Consider the following 23,170-nt stretch of genomic DNA (forward strand, 5'->3'; position numbering starts at 1 on the left):
AAGTGTAAAACACCTTCCTCTACATTTTGTACTCCAGCTTGTATCAAAGATACAACAATGCTTCCCTGAGTGGCAGAGTAACTTCTACATGTTTTCTACCTGGGACCTTCAGAAGGATCCAAATGGACACCATAAAGCACTCTTGAAGATCACAGTCTTCACCGATCCATAGGGAGCCATTAATGCCATAGGAGCCATTAATGTCACATGTGAGTATCACATGAATGTTTTACATTACATCTGCAGTATATGCATGGCACAATGACAGGCATGGTGATTAAATGACCCATCCAAAATCATATAGGAAACCTGTAAATAAGATATACAAAAGTATTCTGAACCCCAGAACACTTCGTTAACCAAAATAAACATCCCACAACTGCTGTAGAGTGCTCTTAGATCACAAGGTCTTATTCTTTGTTGGCGTGAACACTGTATAATTTACAGAAGGGTCATATATAATGGATGAAAATGTTATAGAAAGTGACATGACGGAGTTAAGCAAGGTTAGAGAGTGGTAAGTTCAAAAAGGCTACATGAAATATTTTTACCTTATTTCTTATTATTTCCTATAACCTAGATTCTAGCTTTAAGTTCAACTGAACAAACATTTCCTAACAAAACACAAACAATACCAACAAGTTCTATATGATTTTATGAAAACAATGTGAAACTGTAATGTGTTTTATTACATTATAAAAATTAGAGAAGAAAGTCAATGTTCGTGTTCAACAGTCCAACATGCTATAGAATATAGGACATACCAACATTCAGTGATGATTATTGATGATCCTTTTAAGGTTTATGACTGCAATACCTAACTCCATTCAAAACTCCACAGATAAGACTTTATTCCTGATTTATCTTTTATTATAGAATCAGATAAAAAAAAAATATTACTACACTGTTACAGTTACTGCTCAAAAATATACATAGACCTTAGCTTATAGCAAAAATAAAGGTTACTTGCTTAAGCCCACAATTACTTTAAGCCAAGCTGGGGTGATTTTAATATGGGCATACAACTACTACTGCTTTGCTGATTCACTGTACTCTGACTATGCATCCATCCATGTTACGTTTGAAGGACCCCACTAGCTCTCCCTCTTCAACACCATCAAGCAGACATCTGGTCCTTTTCTTGAAATTCTTCTATTTATCTCTCCCTAACAAGCTGCCTTATTATCTCACTTCAAACAGGGGCCCATCTTCACTCCCTCTATAATCAGCATTGATTACCAAGTCTGCACATCCTATCATTTTAGGATATGCAAACTCTCTCCCCAGACTAGACAGGTCAACCTAAGTGTTTCATTTATTTTCTGCATTTGGCTCCGTATGTAAGATCTCTGCATTCAGTAAAATCATGTACTCTACCTCTTTACTGGCCTCTGAATGGATTGCCTTCTAGGCATATTTATTATATAAATATTAAATACTAATACTTACATAAATATATCACTAATTACTGGATGCTTCCCAAATGGAATACATCCTAATGAGATAGAATTAAATGAAGACCAACAAAGTGAGTCATTTGACAACAAGACCACCCATACAAATTACAAAATCAGAACTTGATGGGAAAATATCATAAGTGGTACAACCCCCCCCCCCCTACACACCCCCCCCCCCCCAACTGAATAAAGGCTTTGTCTCCATTATTCTTTAAAACTTGACTTGAGAAGCTCTGGTCAGAATCATTAAAAATGTTGTATTTCCTTCAGTGTGTCACTGCTAGATTTGTTCTTGTCAGAGATATACAGCCCATTCTTGAACCTGCTTAAAAGGAGTAAGGAGAAAAGGAAAGGGTATAGAATAAATGTGAGCACACCAGACAGGCTCGGTAGAATGTATAGGCATAGACTTCACATAATAATCCGCGTAATGGTCACCTTGTAGGAAGAACGACTGTGATTCCAATAATAAGTTCTTCCTTCCTGTACACCACTTCTGTAATTGGTTCAAAACAAGATGCAAATTGGAACATAGTCTTTGTCTTTTTAATTCACATTATAATGTTAGTTGTACAATAGTTTATCATACAAGCCTTGAGGCTAAATGTGAAAAGTTAGTACCTTTTATTTTAATGGAGGAACCATATGCAAACTGTTTGTATAATTTATATGTGTTATTATGATGAAAGGAGACTTTTACTAATCAAATGAAAATTTAACAGCTAATATGTGATTATTCCTGCTCATATTGTTTTCATTCTAGCTGTTTAGATTCTTCCTCTAGTGGAAGAGTGTTGGGGTTCTTTTAATCCTGACTGCAAGTGAAACTTTAAAACGGGACTCCTATCTAGTTTCTCATTAATTGACAAAATAAAAGTACAATTAGAGCAACTAATAAATTAATATTTACTCCCCCTCAAAAGCCTGTATTTAGAACGTGATAACACAAAGAAACATTCCATAATGAAAACAACCAATACATTTACAAGGTGGAAAAAAAGTAAGAAAAACAGTCTTGTGCCATAATTACCAATTAGACACCAATAGAGAAAAAATCAAGCATTCAAAACAAAGCCAAATAATAAGGAGAAAACAGAGGGGGGTTCTTAAGATGCAATATGTCTTTGTCAGATAATATATTGAGGTGGTGAAGGGGCAGAGGCTCTACCAGGACCTTCAGCTCTAGGACATAATTTCTCCTACTCAGTGAATTAAACCCGTTTATAAGCAATCAAACAGTGCATTGTCCATCAACACTTCCACTACAGGAATTGTTTCTTGCAGAAAACCCGGAGGAATTAGATCTACCCATGAAACCAGAAGTGGTACTTTGGCAGAAATCTTATTTTCAGAAGACGGTTGATTAAAAATCTAGAAACCTATCTTCAAATGTTCTGTAATCACTTAGTTACAAATACTACTATGAAAAACTTTTAAAGTCATAGAATGTAATTATCGTGGTTGCTGTTAGCTTTCAAGGAGTTACATTTTTAAAGCACTTAGGGAACCTTTGAAAATTAAAGGGCTATTGGAGCAATTTGCATTGGAAGGCAAATTCCAGAGAGATGGTACTACAGATCTTACTGTTGTCCTGATAGCACTTAGTTGAGCAGTTTTGTACTCATTAAGAACAATGCCATTCTGTCTGCTAAGCAGTTCCGTTTTGAGACCCTGATGTAATGTTTATTTTCCGCAATATGTGTCTGAAATTAAGTCAAACTGAATATTCAATTTATTCTTCTCTCCATTATTTCTTTGAGTCATGTTCCATATTATTACTAAAAAAGATTTATTTTCATGCTAATTTGCTGACCAAATTATTTTCCTCTTTTGTTTTCATAACCTTTTACCCCTTAGTTCGTCTTTTTAAGTCACAGCAGTGTTGCTCACTTTTCTTTAGTTTTCTTATGAAATTAAAGGAATAAACTGGAAAGAGAGACATAACTATGTTATACTATCTGAGCATGATGATACTCCTACAGCAGGAAAATTCACAGCTGTCCAATCCATCTCCTCACCATGAGTAAGCACTGTTGTACATATGGTGCACAACAGTGACCTCAGATCTTTTTCACTCACATTGCATCTGGTTCTTAATTAGTTTGATTTATAAAATGAAACATAATTGATGCCTTGACAACATTTTGTTGCTTAGCAGCACAAATAATAAATTAAGAATGAGTGAAGTAAAAGTCTCTTTGGTCATGTATGCATAATGGTATACTGCATATATACAGTATTATCCTGTACTTCAACACTCACATTTTATGGTTTTTGGGGGCTGGGTCATCGTTTACATAAATGTCCTGAAATAGCTTTGTCATTTTTATTTAGTCAAATAGTTTTTAAAAAAGGCGCTTTCTGCAAGGATGTGATGCTGTGGAATTTAGTCTTATTTTCCCATGTGCACATACAACTCTTCTGTAGTTGTCTGAACGTTTGTATTGGTGAGGCTTGGAAAGAAGTTGTCATCACAGAGCTGAATTAGAAAGGACTGAAAGGTTAAACAGCATGTGGAACAGAAGCGCTCCCAGAGAAACGCTTTGCCAGCTACAAAACTATAAAAAGTACAGACGTGCTGGGGAACACAGCAGAGATGAAGAAGAGCCTAAAGATGCCTAAAAGAGGACAATCAGCTTACCAGATGGCCCCCTCCTTGCTGGTTCATTCATCAGGTTGGCCTGTCCAGTCGAATGAAGACTTGATGGACCGCATCTGGCTTAGGGCGGAGGAGAGAGGGAATCTGTCTGGAGTCCTGCATCCTGAATACAGGAGAGGAGTGAATAAGGTTTCAGATGGACAGAACAGACAGAATGGTCAAAGTGTGGAGGAGCTTGGGAGCTGAGCTAGCATTTGAAGAGTTGATTCTGTTTTTCTGACATTCAGTTTCAGCTAGAGCAGCTATGTGCACCAAGAAGGATTCATCTTTTTAGCCTACCAAAGTGGTGAAAATCACATAACTAGTGTAAGAAGGTGCAAATCATCCAGATAGGGCTAAAATGTATGTTTGCAGAGGAACTGCACAGAGTCTTCACATGTTCTGTAGTTCTAATTAGCAGGGAGTCCAGAAAGAGCAGTGATCTACATGCAAGAAGAAAGATGGTAAAGACAGCAGAAGCAGGTGTCAGTGAAGGAAGTGGCACACAAAGGACTGGAGTGGAAAAATACTGGTTTCCAATCTACAGTAATGTAATCTTCACTTCAGAAAAAAACATCACATCCTTCTATGCCTGGGAAGTTACTTCAAATTGCACTCAATTGATATTAAACATCAAGGAAAAACATCAGTGAATAACAGAACATAGTCAATAGTGATGATAGTAAAGAAAGAAGGGGTAAAGGAAGCGGAAAGCTATCAAGTATGAAAGATATATACTGAGAATATTTTCACTGACATTCTCAGACTAGATGGGGCTAACACTACTGTACCATGGAAAAGTGTAACCTTGCTAGGACTGCAAAATGGTATAGCAGAAAGGAGTTGAATACATTACTTCAATGTGAAATCATACAGAGGAAATGGAAATGCATTCAGTGCCTGGGAAGATAGAACTTCAGAGTATTACTGGAATGTATTTGGGTGCCTCAGTAATATTATCAGCAGCTTGAAATTCTACCAGTCTTCTAGAATTTAAGAATAGTCCAAAGATCTATAGTACTGATTTCCACCTCATGTTGCTTATCACTTTATCACTAGCAGAAAGGGTTTATCTTTTTGAGTCTTTAGACACAGTCTATTACTTCACAAGATGACATTACATCTTAGAATTGTCAGATATGTAAATAAGAAAATTTATTATTTTTCCTACAAAAATGATCTAACACAGTTTCTGATTCAAAGCAGTTTCAATCAGGTCAATTGTCTAAGGGCCAAGGATGAAGGATCCTGAGTATAATATATAAGGAACTGCATTTCCTATGTTATAAAACCAAATTATTTCAGGGACTTGACACTTACCGCCTTATGCACAACCAATCACTCCAGGAAAAGCGCTTGCACCAGCTGAATACCGCTTTTTGCATATTAATCAGGTGGATGCTTGAATCTGTCCTTTCCTTTTCCAGGCCGTGATAGCCCTGCCTGCCTGCTCCATAGCGAGGGAGGTAAGGTAGCATAGTGTTCTCTTATCACCACACAGCCAGATGGTAATTCCTACATGCCTTCCAGCCCACAGACCATGACACACCTGGGACATTCTCAGAAAGGCACCCAAACCTTGAAGTGTAGTATAACTTGTAGATCGTAAGTAGAATGTGGTACTTCAGGCCTGTAAATCACGTTTTGTTTTTAACTGAGAAAGGTAAGTATGCATCTGAAATGTAACTAAGAGTTTTCTGAAATATGACTTAATGTCAGAAAAATCTAAATCCACAACTAAAATGCCTCATGCAGTTTAGCTACCTTAACTCTCGTATGATTTGTTTTGATAAAACTTAGGCCTTTCTGCTCGGCAAAATATCACCACCATCTTTATGCTTCCTTGTTTTAACTTCTGTAACTCAGAATTTATAACATAAGCAAAAAAGAACTTATTGAGCAAAATCTCTCAACCACACTAAAAAGCAGATCCTTCAGTAAATTTATATTAACAATATCATTATTAACTATATTATTCATTAAAAAAAAAAAAAATCAATGCTTTGAGGTTGTTCTGGTATCCTGAGTTTATAAAAATGTTGAACTTTGCTTTTTAAACTGTTCCAATTTCAATGCCATGCTGAGAAAAAGACTGATAGTATGATATTTGTAATACCTTTTTTCACAATATGAACACTCCTGGAGAAACATGGCGTCTGCCTGTGGATGGCAGATTCTGGCACAGAAGTGCCAGATTATAGGTTAGCTTGTGTTTGTTAGGTTTTTTTTTAATACATCAGAATAATTAATTTTTAACTCTACTACTGTCACACTGAACACACTTCATTATGGAAGTATTCTTTGTGATTTCTGGTGCCAAGACTATGCCTATTAAGAGAGATGATAATGTTGTTTTCTAGATTATGCCGCATATTGGTTTATAATTTTAGATTCAGTCTTCTAGATGTTATTCTATACCACTAATATTGACAGACATGGTAGAAAAATATTTAATTTTAGGATGCAAGACACATCTCTGATCACATCACTTAACTTTACTTTTCAAGAAAACCACTAAAAAGGATGTGATTTCATATGTTTTAGAGTTCTACCTTGAAAGTCTAATTACTGATAAAGAAAATTTGGATGATTATTAAACACATGAGAAATATATGAGCATGTGCTTTCCCTTGAGAATTGTCATTGTGAAACATTCTCTGGCACAGATGGCCGCTGGGCCACAAAGTTTCTGAAGGCTCATGAAAAATTTCATGAAACTGCAAAAGTGTATGACGATTTACTGCTCATATCCAAGGACCATATGGGTGCTGTTATTCTAGGTGTACATTGTACATCTACCAAGAAATGATGTGTTTAATGATGTCCTTGCTAAGGCAATTTGTACCTGAGGTCAGTGGGTTAACTTTCAAATTGGGCAAAGTGGAAGGAGGGCAATGAAATAGCAGTGCCACCTCTTAGCTCTCTGAGGCATATATTTGGAAAGAAAAGTCAATCAAAAACACAGAAGGAGATTTAGCTGGCAGCTGAGACAATGGCAGAGATATCGAGAAATGCCAAAAGAAACTGATTCAAGGAAAGAAACTCATTTTAACACATGAGAGTTACTCTTGTGGGAACAAAAGACTCATCCTCCAGGTATGCATTTGACAGACACTGCTAAAAATATTTTCAGGGAAAAGATATGGGAAAAATCTAGGTTTATTACGATAAAAACACAGTGACAGAGAAGTACTTTAAAAAAAATTGAAGTAGTGCTGATAATTTGGTTTTATTATTTGGGATAGCTAGAAAAGAGGTTGCATGTAATTGTCATCTTTGACTATTTCAAAATAGTTTAGAAATATTTATTATTGTAAAGAGTTGATGAAAAATAGAAAATGTGCAAAATACAAAGGCATGTATGCCAGTTAGTGGTTGAAGTGATTATACCAGGCTATTTCCATTCAAATACATGACATTGCCTATACTTTCAAGGCAGCACAATGAGGATGTAAGTGACAGATTAAACTTGCTAGATGGAAAGAACAGAAGAAATGGACATTTAAACATGAACATTCTTGGAGCTATTATAGGTATAATGTACTAAGCATGGGTAAGAATAAATATTAAGTTCATTATAGAGAACCAACAGAAGAGTTCATCACTGAAGTACTTATAATGCTTCAATTTAAAACGGAAAAAAAACCAAAACCAAACCCTCTAGACTGTGCACTCACTAAAATCAGTTTGGCCCAAATTTGGACCTCACATGGATGGACACTGAATATTTTGGGGTGAGGGAAGGCTCATTACTTATAAGGCTACTGGACTTCTGCAGGAATACAAATGTATGCCATTAAGATGGTTCTCTTAATCCGAAGATGAGGCTTTCCCATGTTTCAAGCCACCTTGTAATTGATTCTACTACATAAACCCTGGTAAGAACTATGTAATATCACATTTATGCAGTAGAGATGCACCATTTCTTCTGTCAGAAGAGTTACTGTATCCAAAGGCATTGTAAAACATTTGATTCAAGGTTTATTCCATTAGGAAAAAGAATTTGGCAGAAAAAAAGTAGAATAGCAATGGAAATATCTTTTGGGAAAAACTTTTAAGACTCTCTACTTTATGGCAAAGATGTATTTGCTAGTTTTCAAAAGTAAAAATTGCATTGGTAGGATATCAAAATGTTTACATCTTGAAAAGGCTTTCATCACGAAATTCTGTTCTCAGTTGAACAACCTAAGGAAACGATAAGAACATTAGGAATTCAATGCTGAAAACAAGTATTGCTGTAAGCATATTGTTTGGGATGCAAGAGATGATCCATTTACTGGCATTAGATTTTAGGTAATGGTTTGTGAAGACCACTCACCTGAAGAAAAGACTATCAACAAATGCTAATTCCATTTCCAGAGGTCTCATTTCAATTTACTGATGCTGTGACAGTACAAAATCTTTATCATTTGTCTAAATTCCTGTCAGTTTTTTGTCCTTTATTGTGATCCTACAGCTTTTTGGAAAGGTTAATTCTAATCAGCTAAGAAATCTAAACCACACTGCTAGAGTGTATCAACATCTGTCTAAACATAGTTTCATGTCAAGTTTTAGTTTTTTTCTGTTTGGAAGTTTGTCAGACACACTATACAGAACATTTTCTTTCATTTTCCACATTTCTATTCCTATACACAAAGTGTATATGAAAAGTGACCAGACAGTCAGTCTGAGTTTATGGAGTCAAGGATTTGTTATGTTATGGAGTCACAGGCTCAGTCATCAGGACTAACACAGAAAACATTACATGATTTTCACGTTGCGTTAACTTCTTGTATTTTTATTGCATAATTTTATTCTTTCTCTTGTGAAGGAATAAAGGTTTATGCATCTGGAAATCTAAATGATCAGTATTCCTTGCACTGCAGTTTGAGAGAGTAGGATAGCTTTACTTCAGATTATCACTAGCTGCCCATTTAACCAAGACAAAAAGCCTAAGAAAAACTACCCGGTAACTGACATTTGAGCTCAGAAAAGAACAGAAAAAACAGATCAGGAGATAGGAAAAATAAAGATTGCTAAGAGATGATTCACAGACATTCAGTGAGATGTATGGCAACATTTAAATTCACATTTATAGATTGTTTACATCAGAAAGGCACTACAGCATCTACAGAAAGACAGTACAGCCTCTACAGTTTTGGGCATCTTGTCTACAGAACGGATTGTAAATATGCAAATATAACAGACCAAACAAATAAAGGACACTGGTATATCCTTTCAAGGAACAGATTCTGCTATGATCACAGGATAATTTCTATAACACATAACATGACCTTAGGAGGAGTAGGGGGTTTTGTGGTTTCTGAGTAAGATACACTGTTGTGTCACTCAGTTAAACATATCTGGCAATAACAACATAGCAGATCATAATACTTGTAGTATTTTTTGGGCAGCACAGTTGATTACTGAAGTATCATGTTAACTTGCCTTAGTGCAATCTGGGAAGCTTAAACAACAGGAATAGCCTGTAGGCAAGAAACTAAATTAATTAATGGTTATGCTTATGTTCCATATACCAAGAGAAAAATACAAAATATATGCATCATATATTTTTTAATTTGAGGAACGGAAACAAAATATCACAACTTTCTTCCCATGGCAGATGCCAAGCTGCATTGTTTGCATACCAGTGCCACCAGATCAGATAACATCATTATTTCATGAAGCAGAAAAGGAATTGCCAAATGCCACAATGTTACCTAAAGCACAAAAGAGGAGTCCAAAATGATAATATTATTTCATAAATGCTCTTGAGAAGGGGCACTTTTGTTTATCTCTGCACTTGGGAGAATTTTGGAGAAAGGAAAGATATAAAAAATAATTTAAATAAAGGAAAATACATAGTAATTCTAACAAATAAAAAATTGGATTTCTATATTAGGTTTCCTGAGAAAATGCAGTCTATTTACAATACCCGTAACATAACATTTGTTCAGCAGCCATCAAGTCAGTCCCACTGCCTTGAAGAACTTGTCAAGGCCAAGAATGTGGAGGAAGTTGAGGCTGAGGTCACCGTCAGGAAGATGTCAAGGATTTTGCTCCACCATTATGAGGAAATGTTTTTATGTTCTAAGCCTAAGTGGGCTGTGGACTGATCTGCCCCTCAGAAATACAATTATCCAGAAATGAGAGTAGGGTTTGTTATTTTTTATATTGCCTTTAATAAACCATACCAAACTGGCTTTTGGACAGCCCAGGCACTCATTAGTACAACTAAGGAGAAATCTGACTTGTGAGAGATCAGTTCTTTTAGGCATACTAGAGTTTTTTCAACACACATAATCATTCACCCTTACCTAGCAGATATATGCAAGACAAACTCATGGTCAAGTCCATCGTTTAAGCAGCATAACTAAATAAAGACTAAAGATTTATTGTGTTTAAAAGACATGAAACCTCACCTCAACAAAATGATACCCTGATTTTGGCTTTGACAGGAATATTTGCTTCCTGTGGGAGATCGTATTCTAACATCAACCATGGACTGCATCCATGGCTGAGCAATCTTGATAGAAAAGGATGGTATGCATAGTTGGAATTTTATTCCTGGATACTGAAAGATTAAATCAGAAAAGTCTCTTCAAATGGGTTTTTTATTTTGAGATTTCAATTAGCTGTTTTAAGAGAATTTACACATTTAACTGATGCAAATGCATTCAGAACTGTGGAAAACTGAGCAGCAATGTTGTAAAAAAATTAGACTTATTTTTCTAAACCATGTTGTATAGAAAAGTTCCTCACTCCCACTCACATCAGGAGTCATTTTTGTCATTGGCTGTGACTAGGAGTAAGAGTGGGTCTTAAATGGGTAACAGATTGGGAGGACAAGGCTAATTAGTGGTGTGTGCTAAATATTTAACCATGAAGAGAAATGTTAAGACCTTTTTTACTTTGTCATGCTGTGCAAAGCAAACCACCTCACATTTAGGATGTTTAATTCAATTTGTGTTATGCTACTGATAATTATGAAATGCATTTTGAAGAAGTTTGTTTTATCTTGTCCTGTAAGTGCAGAAAACATACAGAGACTTATTTCCTACATGAAAGTACAAATAAAAGTAGAGACAGACTTCATGAATGCTACAAAAGAAAACCATATCTAATGAAAAGAAAAATTCAGGACATATTTAAGCAGATTTAAGAATTTAGGTTTTTATAGTATCATTTAACAAAATAGTACCATCATTCTTCTTGGTTGGAACAGCTAGAATAAAAAATGAAAACAGTATTTTCTCTTTATTTGACATTTCATGTATTACTTTTACACTTGTGTAGATACACCTCACACATACATCTTCCTATTAGGAAAGGACTAAATAGGGATTTCCTTTATTATCATTTCAAATAAGAGAAACAGGAGACTGTATTTGACTAAAATTCCTGACCGGGTAGTGTGGTTTGTTTGTTTTAGATATATATATATGTAAAGCCAAAGTGGAAAAACTTTGCTGAATATTCAAGAGAGTACAAATACATAAAGACATATAGCACTATTTATAGCATTCTTGTGATATAATTCCTACCTCTTTCTCACATGACCTTCAAATGTATCTGTGAGCCTAAGAAAAGGTTCAGTGTAAATTTATTGCTCAACAATATTAAATGGGTCTTTTTTTCCATCACGCATGAGATTCCACTCCTACAGTACTACAGAACAACTATGCCCTTCCAGAAGTGCTCTAAAGCATAGTGACACAAAGTGCCCTTCTGGGCTTTGCTGACCTAGCAGATTTCTCTTCCTAGTAAAAGTGCCTAACTGAAATACTTTGAAACCATTATGCACACAACAAACAGGCTTAAAAGGTGTTTCCATTGGGGATTTAGTAGATAGTTAATTTTATGTTCCCATCTATATCCAGTCAATGTAGGACCAACATTTATTTATCAACATAGTTTCAGATTTTCATCTTACAGCATATCTCTGGAATTTCAAATTAACAGAAATAAAACAGGCAGTAAATCCATCCTTTTATTTTATTTAAGCTATTGAGCTGTCTTCTGGATCTAAATTCAGTATTCATTTACTTTCTTCTTATCTACTGCAAAGATATTGGAAATAGCTTAAGAGATATAATGAAGGTACCATTATAACAGGTTATCTACACTGTAATTGCCCAAGGGACAAACTGGTAAAGTAACTGGAAGTCAACAAAGCAATTCAAAACTAAGTTGTTCGGATACACATTATGTATGTTTTATATTTACCTTCATTTTTCTTGATGGTGAAGTTTGGATTGTTGACCATTTCAGGAAGAAGACTGTACAGGAAATAGTGCCCGTTTTTAGGATCGTCTTTGTCGATGGCACTGACAATCTGAATTACCTACAACAGAAATCTCTCTCATTAAGTATTCACACACCTGATAAACACAGTATTGAAAAAAACAGTCCATTCTATTGGACACACTCTCATTTGTCTACATGTCAGATTAAAAATGCTAATTTATGATCTTGCAAGGCTTTTACAGAGCTTAGACTGAAAGTCTGGGTAACAGGGACTATCTGGACCATTTAAACTGTTTCCAGAACAAGAAGACAGGGAATAAGGAGAGACAAGTACATAAGAAAGGCCAGTAAAAACTGCTGCTGATTTAAGCATGTAATTTTTACTCACCAATAGAGAAGGAAAACTGTTTCAGAAACACTCATGATGCTTATGGTACTCACTCTTTCTATAGCCATGCTTCTCACTGGACCGGAACGTATAACCTATCTTTAATCCTTTCTCCTTTCTGCCCCAGCCATTCTTTACTTAATTGAAGAAATTTATTTTTTCTTTATTAACGTCTGGTGTAAAGTTTTATACCATAAATAATCTGAACTGAAATAAAAAATAAATTATCTAAGTCTATATATATATTTTCCCCCCTTAATTTTAATGAAACCTCAGTTATTCCTGTGCTAGGAACATAGGTTTGTTCTAAAATATCATTATTAACAAATGATTCCCAGAATAATGCAGAGAACTAAGGTTAGAAGAGGAGAGAGTGTTCGGATAGTCTGAATAACTTCAAATAATCAAATAACTTTGCATGAAGCACCTCATACAATTTATACGATCAACTACAGTATCTGAAGTGTATTTACATCCATTTATTTCTTTTACCTCCAACACTACTTAGAAAGATACTGCAGCTGATCATCTTCAAATCTTAAAAAGCTGCACAGGAATATGAAAGGAAGAAACATTTTTTTCAAATACTCATGAGGTTTTATGTTGTTGGGTTTTTTTAAAAATATTTGGTGCAAATACTTTTGATTCCAACTATTTTCCAGATAATTAGAAACAAACTGTGGATCCAGATCCCACACTCAGTGCTGAATTTCAGTAGTATGAGGCTTATAAGAAATGTAATGAGAATTATTGACCTTTCCCATGTCCATTGAATTCAGTAACATTTTTGTCTTATGTAGTCAGTTTTGTAATGCCTAAAGCCACTGACCAATAACTTCTTGGACAATTAAATTCAAATTAGGAATCACTACAAATTTCATTTTTAAAGTGCAGAGTAAGAAATAGAAACAGGGTTCAATGCTATCCAAATTCATTACTTCATACTTTAAATTTTCAATGCTTCACTAAGAAACTTCTAATAACTAATATTTTATACTGGTTTTACTGGAGAGAAAAGATTATCAATCTTTATACATTACATATACAATAATAGTCAATTTCCCATTCTTTCTTCTCTGTTTTTCAAGAGTCAAAGAAAGAATAAAATCTTACTAGATAACCACAAAGAGCAATATCTTACCATAAATATTTGAAATTTTGTATGCAAAGAGATGTTTGAGCAGGTATTGATATAAGCACACATAATTTGTAAGACAACCTAGCAAGCAAGTTGAGACAATTAAGATAGGTCAGATTTGTTCTAAAAGTCTACTGGAAAAAGGTTTAGATTGTTTAAATACCACTGAAATAGTTTGGTGGTTTTTTTTTTATTTATTTTATTATATCTGCCAAGGTGGAAACCTTGATTGATATGATTTCAAACATAATGTGTTAGAAGAGATGGACAAAAAAAGGCCTAGCATAACTTTTGCTTAAATAATTAGGTCTCCAATTCTACACAGTGTGAAAAAACATGAACAGCTAAAAAATATATAAGCAGATGTTGTAAGTCCCACTGCAGAGATGGACCTATTTACAGATGTGGAACATTTTCAGATTTTTCTTTGCAGAGGAGTAAGGTACCAAACTATCCACATGCATTGGGACCAGGGTTGGACTAAGTACTAGTAATTCTGCATCACAGGGAAGCGCAATTTAGAAGGAATCCTGAACAAGTGTCTTTAGACAGATCTATTATATAATTGTTCCACTTTTCAAACACTGCTAGAATGAGAAAGCAACAGGGAAAAAGGACAACGGCACAGTGAAGTTTGGAAGGTCAACTGCACATAATAGGTGCAGTTTATCAGATAGTTATGCAATTTTATCTCTGCTGGCTACATAACTGTTAATTCTTTCCAGCACTATGGAAGAGAGTTGACTGTAAAAATTCACTTCATTGTCACCAGATTTTCAATTAATATACACAAAGAACAGTAGCCAAAAGCATTAGTAATATGAGTATTCAGGTCATGGAAATTTCATGAAATAAGCTTAGAATATCATCTAGATTGGAAATTTTCAAGAAACAGAAACCAAGTATATTATTTGTCTTTTTTTTTCTTTCCCCATGAACTACAGATACCTCTTAATGATCTATAGAATTCTTTCTTATATTTCAGTTCTTTCCAGCCATTCCCATCACTGTTTGTGAAACCATTCTTTCTCTGAAAATGCACCAAAAATTATATGCAAAAGACAGGCTTAGTGGAATATTACATTTGTTGTGTTACATGCACACATCAAGGAATTAAGAGTTAGTGTTCCCATAGCAACCTTATTTCTTTGTGTATTTGCATTAAAACAAGCTCTTTAAAAAAAAAGAAAAGACGGCTAATATATATACAGCGATACAAAGCTCTTGTATCTTTTACTCCATAGGGGTGAGAAAAGTCCAGTAATTCTCATTAACACATTTTTATTAGTATGCTGATGAGCACACTTTATTGCTCAGTGTTGTGCGATTATGTAATGGAACACTATTGAAGTAATTCTCCGACACTTAATCTGTGGTTCATAACATGGTAGAGAATCTTCCAGGGCTGACCTGCCTTACTGATCACTACAGATATTTTTTCTTTCCTAGTAATTACATGCATAATAGAGGTGTTCCATATAATAAAATTGGTCAATACTAGTAACAGCGAAAACAATGACTGACTTTTTTCACTAAGTATCCATAACTAGAGTGAAAGTTAAGAGCCCTTTGTCTGTTCAGTCTTGACTTTTCAGAAATTCTTCCATGTAAAATTTCAACTATGATGTTGTATTAAAAATTCATGCTTATACTTGATTCTGTACATATATTTAATAGAAACATAATAAATCAGCATATTTTGCTTAACAGGCAGCTCTGGATTGAAATGAATAGTTAAGTGATCCCCTAGGACAACTCTGCATTATGGTCTGCAGATTTGCATTGCATTTCTATAAAACCTCGTGTGCCTGAAATAATATTTATAAAAGATCACCAGTATAATCATAATGATGTAGAAGGATAAATAGAAAAACAAAGTTCTTATCAATGTACTGTAACTACCTATATGCAATTTTAATACATGATGCCGTTTAAAAGCCTTTCCCTGCAATGCAACTTGTTAACCTAACTTAGAAAGGTTCCTTACCATTAGTAAACTGTTCCCTTCTGTTACTAAAGATGTTCTTCCAGGTTTGAAAAAAAACAACTTTTGCAGTTACATGGGAGTTCATGGTTCTTTCTGAATTACTTTGTAGACTCGTAATACCATAAACAGTAGACTCACAGTGGAATTTTAACTTCGCCTTTTCAGCTAAAGCCAGCCCTTTACTGCTAGAACCTGCATTTTGCTGTTTGAATGAGCTTTGGCTCTCCAGAGAGACAAAGATCTATCTGAAGATTTCTTCCATTAGAAAAAGGCAATTCTATTAGGAGAACTGAATAAAACAGAGACAAATTGCAAGACTGGAGGAACATTGTGCTCAGTTTTATATTGTTCTAGTTTAAACTGGCTTGAGCACTGACACATCTTTGTCTGTGCTACTTACACGTTTGAAAATTTTCTAGCTTTGTTTTGAGCAAGCAGCACTTCTGGAAAAGTCTGGGTATGGACTAGGGAACAGTGAGTGTGGCACTTTTCTTACTCAACAATACAGACACTCTTTTCTAGGAATATTGGAAAATAATTTAGCTGGGCTGGAGACAAGTCAACTGTACAGCTACAGCCAGCAAAACCATGAATGTTCTGGCTTTATTAAGTGGAATTATGCAATAAAGGGAATGATATGAAAAGGCATGAACTGGTTTATGGTTAACTTAGACATACTTTAAAAGTACATTCAAATACTTTTTTTTTCCCCCTTAAAACTGACAAAAAACATTTCTGACAACTTCCTGTTGTGTGTAAAAATGTGCAACAAGCACTTAAATATGTGTGTAGACAAATATACTTCCTCCTCCTGTCCCTTTCCTCTCCTACTAGCTGTAGTACCCTCTACTGCTAGAGGTAGGTTAAAGCAAAGAAAATGCATCTGGCAACGTTATACATCAACAGTTTTTAATACATTCTGTCACATCACCAGCAGCTGCACTTGCCACTTGCAATTATATCAGAACCCAAAATAGAACACTTAGAAAGTGAACTGGAATAGATGGTTCAATATGTTTAGGGGCTGCAAATAAGGTTTCGTAAAAGGTTCAAATGTAATCTCCCTTATGGTAATTCAAATTTGATTTAAATTTAGATCTGAGTTGAAATGCAAATGTAAATAGATTGGAATACCATAACACAATTGCCCCTTTTCTGCACTTGTAACATCAAAGTTTAAACTTTGGCGAACTATCCTAATTAGGCTTTTGTTATTATGTAAGAGGGTAGCATCTTTCACATATTAGCTATTTCATAGCTGAGATATATTTACATTTTTAACACTTCATCTTGACTAATTAATATGATTTCTTCCAAAATTTTAATATAGAATAATAAGCATAAGAAAAACCAATCAAGCAGTGTAGATAATTTTTGAATGATGACTTAAATTTAGAACCTAACCTTGGTGATTCTTCTGGACCGGTTACTGTTCCAATAATGTTATTTGTTTAAAACACAGAATAAATTGCAGGATCACTGCCACCTCATCCATGCTGGCAGCCAAATATTTAATAACCATCTGTAAAGTTCACATAGGATTCATGCTCAAGAGTGACATCTGCCATCAGATCAAGAGTGTAAGAGATGATGGGAAGATGAAGAATATCTTGGTTTAATGAAAATTTTCTGTAAATGCTTAAACAAAAGCCCCTTTTACCAGCTGACTCGCAATCATTTATTTTATTCTTTTACTCCAAAATGATATGTGAACAATTTTTACCATCTCTTTAAACCACCTGAAATTGGATAGAAATACCTAGATATATTCAGAAAACACTGTGCGACACAGCTTTCTGATTTTAGGGAGGCTTACTGAGTCCTGGATAAAGGTATACTCATTAGAATACAATATATCCTAGAAAACTTAACTTCTCAGCATCTGAAATCCACCCTGGGCGAAACAAAAATCCACTTCGAGCTAGAGGAACTTAAGTACCAACCGTAGCATAACTGTCTGCCCATAAGGGCACATTTCAATAATCTGCTTTTCAGTGGTTAGAGAGAAAGTTCATTTCTTAAATTACACATTTTTGACACTGTATAAATAAACAAAAAGAGGTCCTAGAAGTCAAATCATCTTCTGTAACAATCCAGTCTTGGCAGAGGTAGGTTGTCATATAGTACTATACAGGATTTCATTTAATACTACTGAAAGAAAATAACTTCAGCTCTATTGTCTGGTAACCTTCTTTGGCGAGTAGTAAATTTAATGCCTAACACCCACACGAGACACAGGAATAGTTGGTTTAACCAGACTAGTGTCATGTTGTCAGCTGCTGTTTATTTAAATAAAATGTCACAATCTAGAAAGAAATTGGAAAGCTTAAAACCAGTGAATTTCTTAAAAACCAGAAACACCCAGTGCTTCTCAAGCTGGACAAAAGTTAAATCTCATGTACACTGCATTACTTTCTAAAAGTCTGTACATTTTCTTGAATCTTTATCTCGTAATTTATGTGACGTATGATATATCCTTCCCTATTGCTATACATTCGTCCTTCAAAATGGATGCCTTTCAGGAACTCTGTTTAATTTTCTTTGAAAAAAGCTACACAAGTTAAATCTTGCTTCTGATTATTAGTCTATGGGGCCAGATTGGAGGGCCTAAGGCCACTGAGGGAGCTGGCAGAGGAGCTCACCAAGCCCCTATCCATCATTTATCAACACTCCTGGCTAATGAGGGAGGTCCCAGCAGACTGGGGGTTAGCCAGTGTGACACCCATCTACAAGAAAGGCAAAAAGGAGGATCCAGGAAACTACAGGCCTGTCAGCCTGACCTCGGTGCTGGGGAAGGTCATGGAGCAGCTCATCCTGAGCGCCTTCACACAGCACGTGCAGGGCAACTGAGGGATCAGGCCCAGCCAGCGTGGGGTTAGAAAGGCAGGTTCGTGAACCTGATCTCCTTCAACAACAAGATGGCCCTCCTAGTAGATGAGGGAAAGGCTGTGCATGTTGGCTACGTGGACCTTAGTGAAGCCTTTGACACAGTCTCCCACAACATTCTTCTGGAGAAACTGGCTGCCTGTGGCTTGGATGGGTGCACTCTACGCTGGGTTAAAAGCTGGCTGGAAGGCTGAACCCAGAGAGTGGTAGTGGGTGGAGTTACATCCAGCTGGCAGCCGGTCACAAGTGGTGTTCCCCCCAGAGCTCACTACTGGGGCCAGTCCTGTTTCACATCTTTATTGGCGATCTGGACAAGGGGATTGAGTGCACCCTCAGTAACTTTGCAGGCAACACTAAGCTGGGGGGGAGTGTTGATCTGCTCAAGGGCAGGAAGGCTCTGCAGGGGGACTGAGGCCAATTATAAGTGGCTGGAACAGTGCCTGGCAGAAAAGGACCTGGGGGAGCTGGTTGACAGCCAGCCGAACATGAGCCAGCAGTGTGCCACGATGGCCAACGGCCAACAGCATCCTGGCTTGTATCCAAACCAGTGTGGCCAGCAGGACAAGGGAAGTGATTGCCCTCCTGTACTTGGCACTGGTGAGGCCACACATCAAATGCTGTGTTCAGTTCTGGGCACTGCACCACAAAAGGAATGTTGAGGTTCTGGAGTGTGTCCAGAGAAGGGCAACAAAGCTGGTGAAGAATCCAGAGAACAAGTCCTATGAGGAGTGTCTGAAGGAACTGGAATTGTTTAGTCTGGAAAAAAGGAGGCTGAGGGAGTACCTTATTGTTCTCTATAATTACCTGAAAGGAGGTTGTAAGCAGGTGGGGGTAGGTCTCCCAGGTAACAAGCAACTGGACAAGATGAGAAAACTCCAAGTTACGCCAGCGGAGGTTTAGATTTAATACTAGGAAAAAATTCTTCACTGAAAGGGTAGTCAATCATTGGAATATGCTGCACAAGGAGGTCGTGGGAATCACCATCCCCGGAGGTATTTAAAAATGCTTAGATATGGTGCTTAGGGACATGGTTTAGTGGTGGACCTGGCAGTCCTGGGTTAAAAGTTGGACTTGATCTCAAAGGTGTTTTCGAACCTAAATGGTTCTATCATTCTATGGTATTTTGCTATGTTTATTTCACCTTGTAGAGTGTTGTGTAAGTTCCATTAACAACTCTTATACTTCATTAAATCAAGAAGGAAATAACCCATTAAGCTCTTAGTTTTTTGTTTGTGTTTTTTTTTTTTCCTTTGGGGTGGTGGTGTGTGGGGTGGCAGCGGGAGGGGAATGTAATGAAAAGTTGAACTCCACTTCTCCAACACCCCATCACTCTTTAGATACTTTAAACACAGTTACAATTTACTTCATTTTCCATTGATTTCTGGTTTGCTTGCTCCACATCAGAGTGGAAACAGAGGGACCTTAAAGACACTCATTATTTTTTTCTGGATATTGTCCCAAGATACCTACCTTCAATTTTAAACCTACATATTTAAAATATTTAAATTTCTAAATAAATAAATAAATAAATAAATAAATATTTTAAAAATAGATATGTCCATGTATAGAGAGATGTATCACAGAATATGATCATAGGTTTATCTTGAATAAATATTAAGAGTTGTTAGCATGGACACACAGGCACATATTTTGGGAATAAAGATGGGATAAGACAACAGGGATAAACTGCACCCCATTCTCACACAGTGAAGTACACAACATAAAAACATGGAGATACTTACTTGTCCAGCTTTCCCATTCTCACATAAAAAGGCTTCATGCTCTGATGCAAACTCAGGAGCGTTGTCATTTACATCAAGAACCTTGATAGCAACAGGCACCCGGGACACTTGACTGTGGTTCCCTAAGAAAAGAAATCAAAGCATGAAAGCTTTGATTTAAAATATATAAGTATGCTTATATTTAATTTAGGACTGATACATAAATGCTTACAAAATAACCATCCTCTTCCTCTCTTCTGTCCTTGCTTAATTGGGTTGTCTTATCTTTAATGGATTGTAGAGTTGGAGCACAAGATAAAGAAGGATGGCTGATATTTTATGGTTGAAAAGAATAAATAGATCCCTATTGCAAACAGCATTTGTTGGAGATTAGCTCAATGAAGACCTTTCTTGGACTAAATGGGTAAGGTCTTTCTTTGATGAAGTTTGTATTGTTTTATTGATAAAGTCCATTATACATGGAAAAAAAGAAGGCTGTAAACAACATAGATTTATTTCTTTGTTTATCTTTGGCAGAACACAGAACATTTTACTCTATTACTTTTCTTACTGCACATCTATTATTTCTTCATTATAAATGCGATTAAGGTGGAGACCCACATTGTGAGAAAGACAGATGGTAGACTGACATAGGGATAACTAGATAGTACTTTGGACTATTAAAGCACTACCACTACTGACCAAAAGTATGACCTGTGAACTTCTTTTTTCATTGAAATAAACCACCATTATTTATTACACAGAGCTATTTTGCATAAAACTGTTTACTGTAGAGAGCAGAATAAGCTTTAAAGCAAGAAAAGCTAAAACAACAGTTCACATTCTACTTTGAATACATTTCCGTCGGTTGCTGTCTTTCCTTCACTTCAGTGGAGCTAATTTATTTTAAGACATTATTTATAAACACATTAGATTATTTCCCCCAGAGAACAAAAACACAAGTTCAGTTTAAACTGAGGTGAGCAGTTGATTGGAAGAGTTTAAAAAACCCTGTTCTATAGCACATGCATACCTCTACATGTAACTCAAATACTAGTTTTAAAAGCCATCTCCTGGTGAGTATTGTTTTACAAGCATAGTAGTTTGTCTTGTTTATATCAACAACAATTTGAAGACCTGCACGCTGTATGAGTTAAGCTCTGGGTCTGACTGGAACTGACCTACCTGGTTTTGCCTAAATAATTGCTACAGGCAAGAAAGCTGTTACCATAACTCAGGGTATCAACTTACTGACTGTTGTGACAGTTTGGCAGCTTCCCAAAGCTGTCATCAGTCTTTGTGGGTTCTATTCTCTGGCAATACAGAACTAGCTTAGGGGAAGGCAGGACAGAAGTTCCTACTGCCTGGTGTTCAATGTACCTCAAACAATAAATGCCTACAAGGTAGAAGTAGGTCAGGCTCCACCAGTGAGCAGGTGGCAACTTGGTGGCAGCCCTACAAGTGGTGTAGATGATAAAAGGAGGAATCACTATATACACTGTATTTTTCCTGGTTTCCATCAACATTAATTGTGCTGTAACCTAATCAAACCCTCCCTCTTGCATCTTGTATGCTAAAGACAGTCATAAGTTTTGAGGCTCCACTTAGAAATCTAAATGTGTAAATTTCAATTGCTCTGCTAACATTACTTTGAAATAGCATAAAAATAACTATTTCAAAAGACACAAAGTCAAGCTATCACCAAATGTACTAGTACTATAAACAAAGGCTTTATGTTTGCTGGGTAGCCTGAAATATTAAAATTCCACTTGTACAGGATATTGAAGATTACAACTCATCAGACAGAGTTTTAGTTCAGGAAGAAAAATGTTGCAGAAGAAAAAGAAATCCCCACCAAGATATTGCAAGAGTAATATTTATGTCCATTTTGCATCATATGGTCTTATTTCTTAACAGGTGAGGTGAACACTAATGCCCGGAAATAACAACGTATTTGAAATCACATAAAAGCTAACATGCAAATAATGAATCCCAAACATTTTAAACACTTTTTTTCCCTCTAACTTGATAAAAATACAGACAATGAATCTTAAGCTTATCAGAATTCTCAGCAGCAGTGTCATATTTAAACACTAAAGATTTACTTTTATCTAAATTAATGAAATGATGGCAGTTCAAATTTTAAAGACATTACAGAGAAATGTAATTAATTAGATAAGCTTCTAAAGAAATTATTCATGTCCCTTGTGACTGCCCCCAAAATGTTTGTCTTTCATCAGAAATACAAACATTAAATTTAAAGATATTATAATTAGAAACTTGATGAGAATTCATTTAAAAAATTAATTTACTAAACACAAGAGAGACCCAACTGGTTTGGAAATCTCCAAACAAGGGGATATCCACTGCCTATTAGGGTTCTTGTGACTACAACGAAATTTGTTGTTGAGAAAGAGAGAGAGGGATGGAAAGGGAATTTTATCTACTGCTTGTACTGACCACCACACTGATTATATTGTATTATTTCATCATTGCAAACTTTTCAATGAAATTTCACTTTATGCTAATTTTCCCTGTAAATAAAAATCACCCTAAGCATACCTATGCCAGCAATTTAATGCATTCTCTCTAAGAAAATCCAGATTTCACTTGTCGATGAGAACACTGTCAAGATAAAATAGTTTCATCTGTCCATTTTCATACTTTCAATATCTGCAAACTTCTCAGTGGTAAAAGATGTATGCAGAGGATGTCCCTCTCCCGTGTAA

The 23,170-nt window shown here is 35.8% G+C and overlaps 1 protein-coding gene across 4 annotated transcripts in view; it reads right to left on the reverse strand.

Annotated features, from left to right (window-relative positions):
- Window positions 1–23,170, reverse strand: part of CDH8 (cadherin 8) — a 230,399-nt gene that overhangs the window by 16,076 nt on the left and 191,153 nt on the right. For 2 of the 4 annotated variants that reach the window (XM_080411176.1, XM_080411177.1), the window contains exons 10-11: window positions 20,463–20,584; window positions 12,301–12,418 (exon numbers count right to left, since the gene is read on the reverse strand). In XM_080411176.1, the coding sequence (XP_080267302.1) occupies window positions 12,301–12,418; window positions 20,463–20,584 (240 nt within the window). Of the gene's footprint in view, window positions 1–4,098; window positions 5,726–12,300; window positions 12,419–20,462; window positions 20,585–23,170 lie in introns of those variants that run through there. The other 2 variants (XM_080411179.1, XM_080411178.1) reach the window with 2 other exon arrangements.

This window comes from Falco punctatus (assembly GCF_963210335.1).
Source record: "Falco punctatus genome assembly, chromosome: 14".
NCBI classification, from domain to species: Eukaryota; Metazoa; Chordata; class Aves; order Falconiformes; family Falconidae; genus Falco; species Falco punctatus.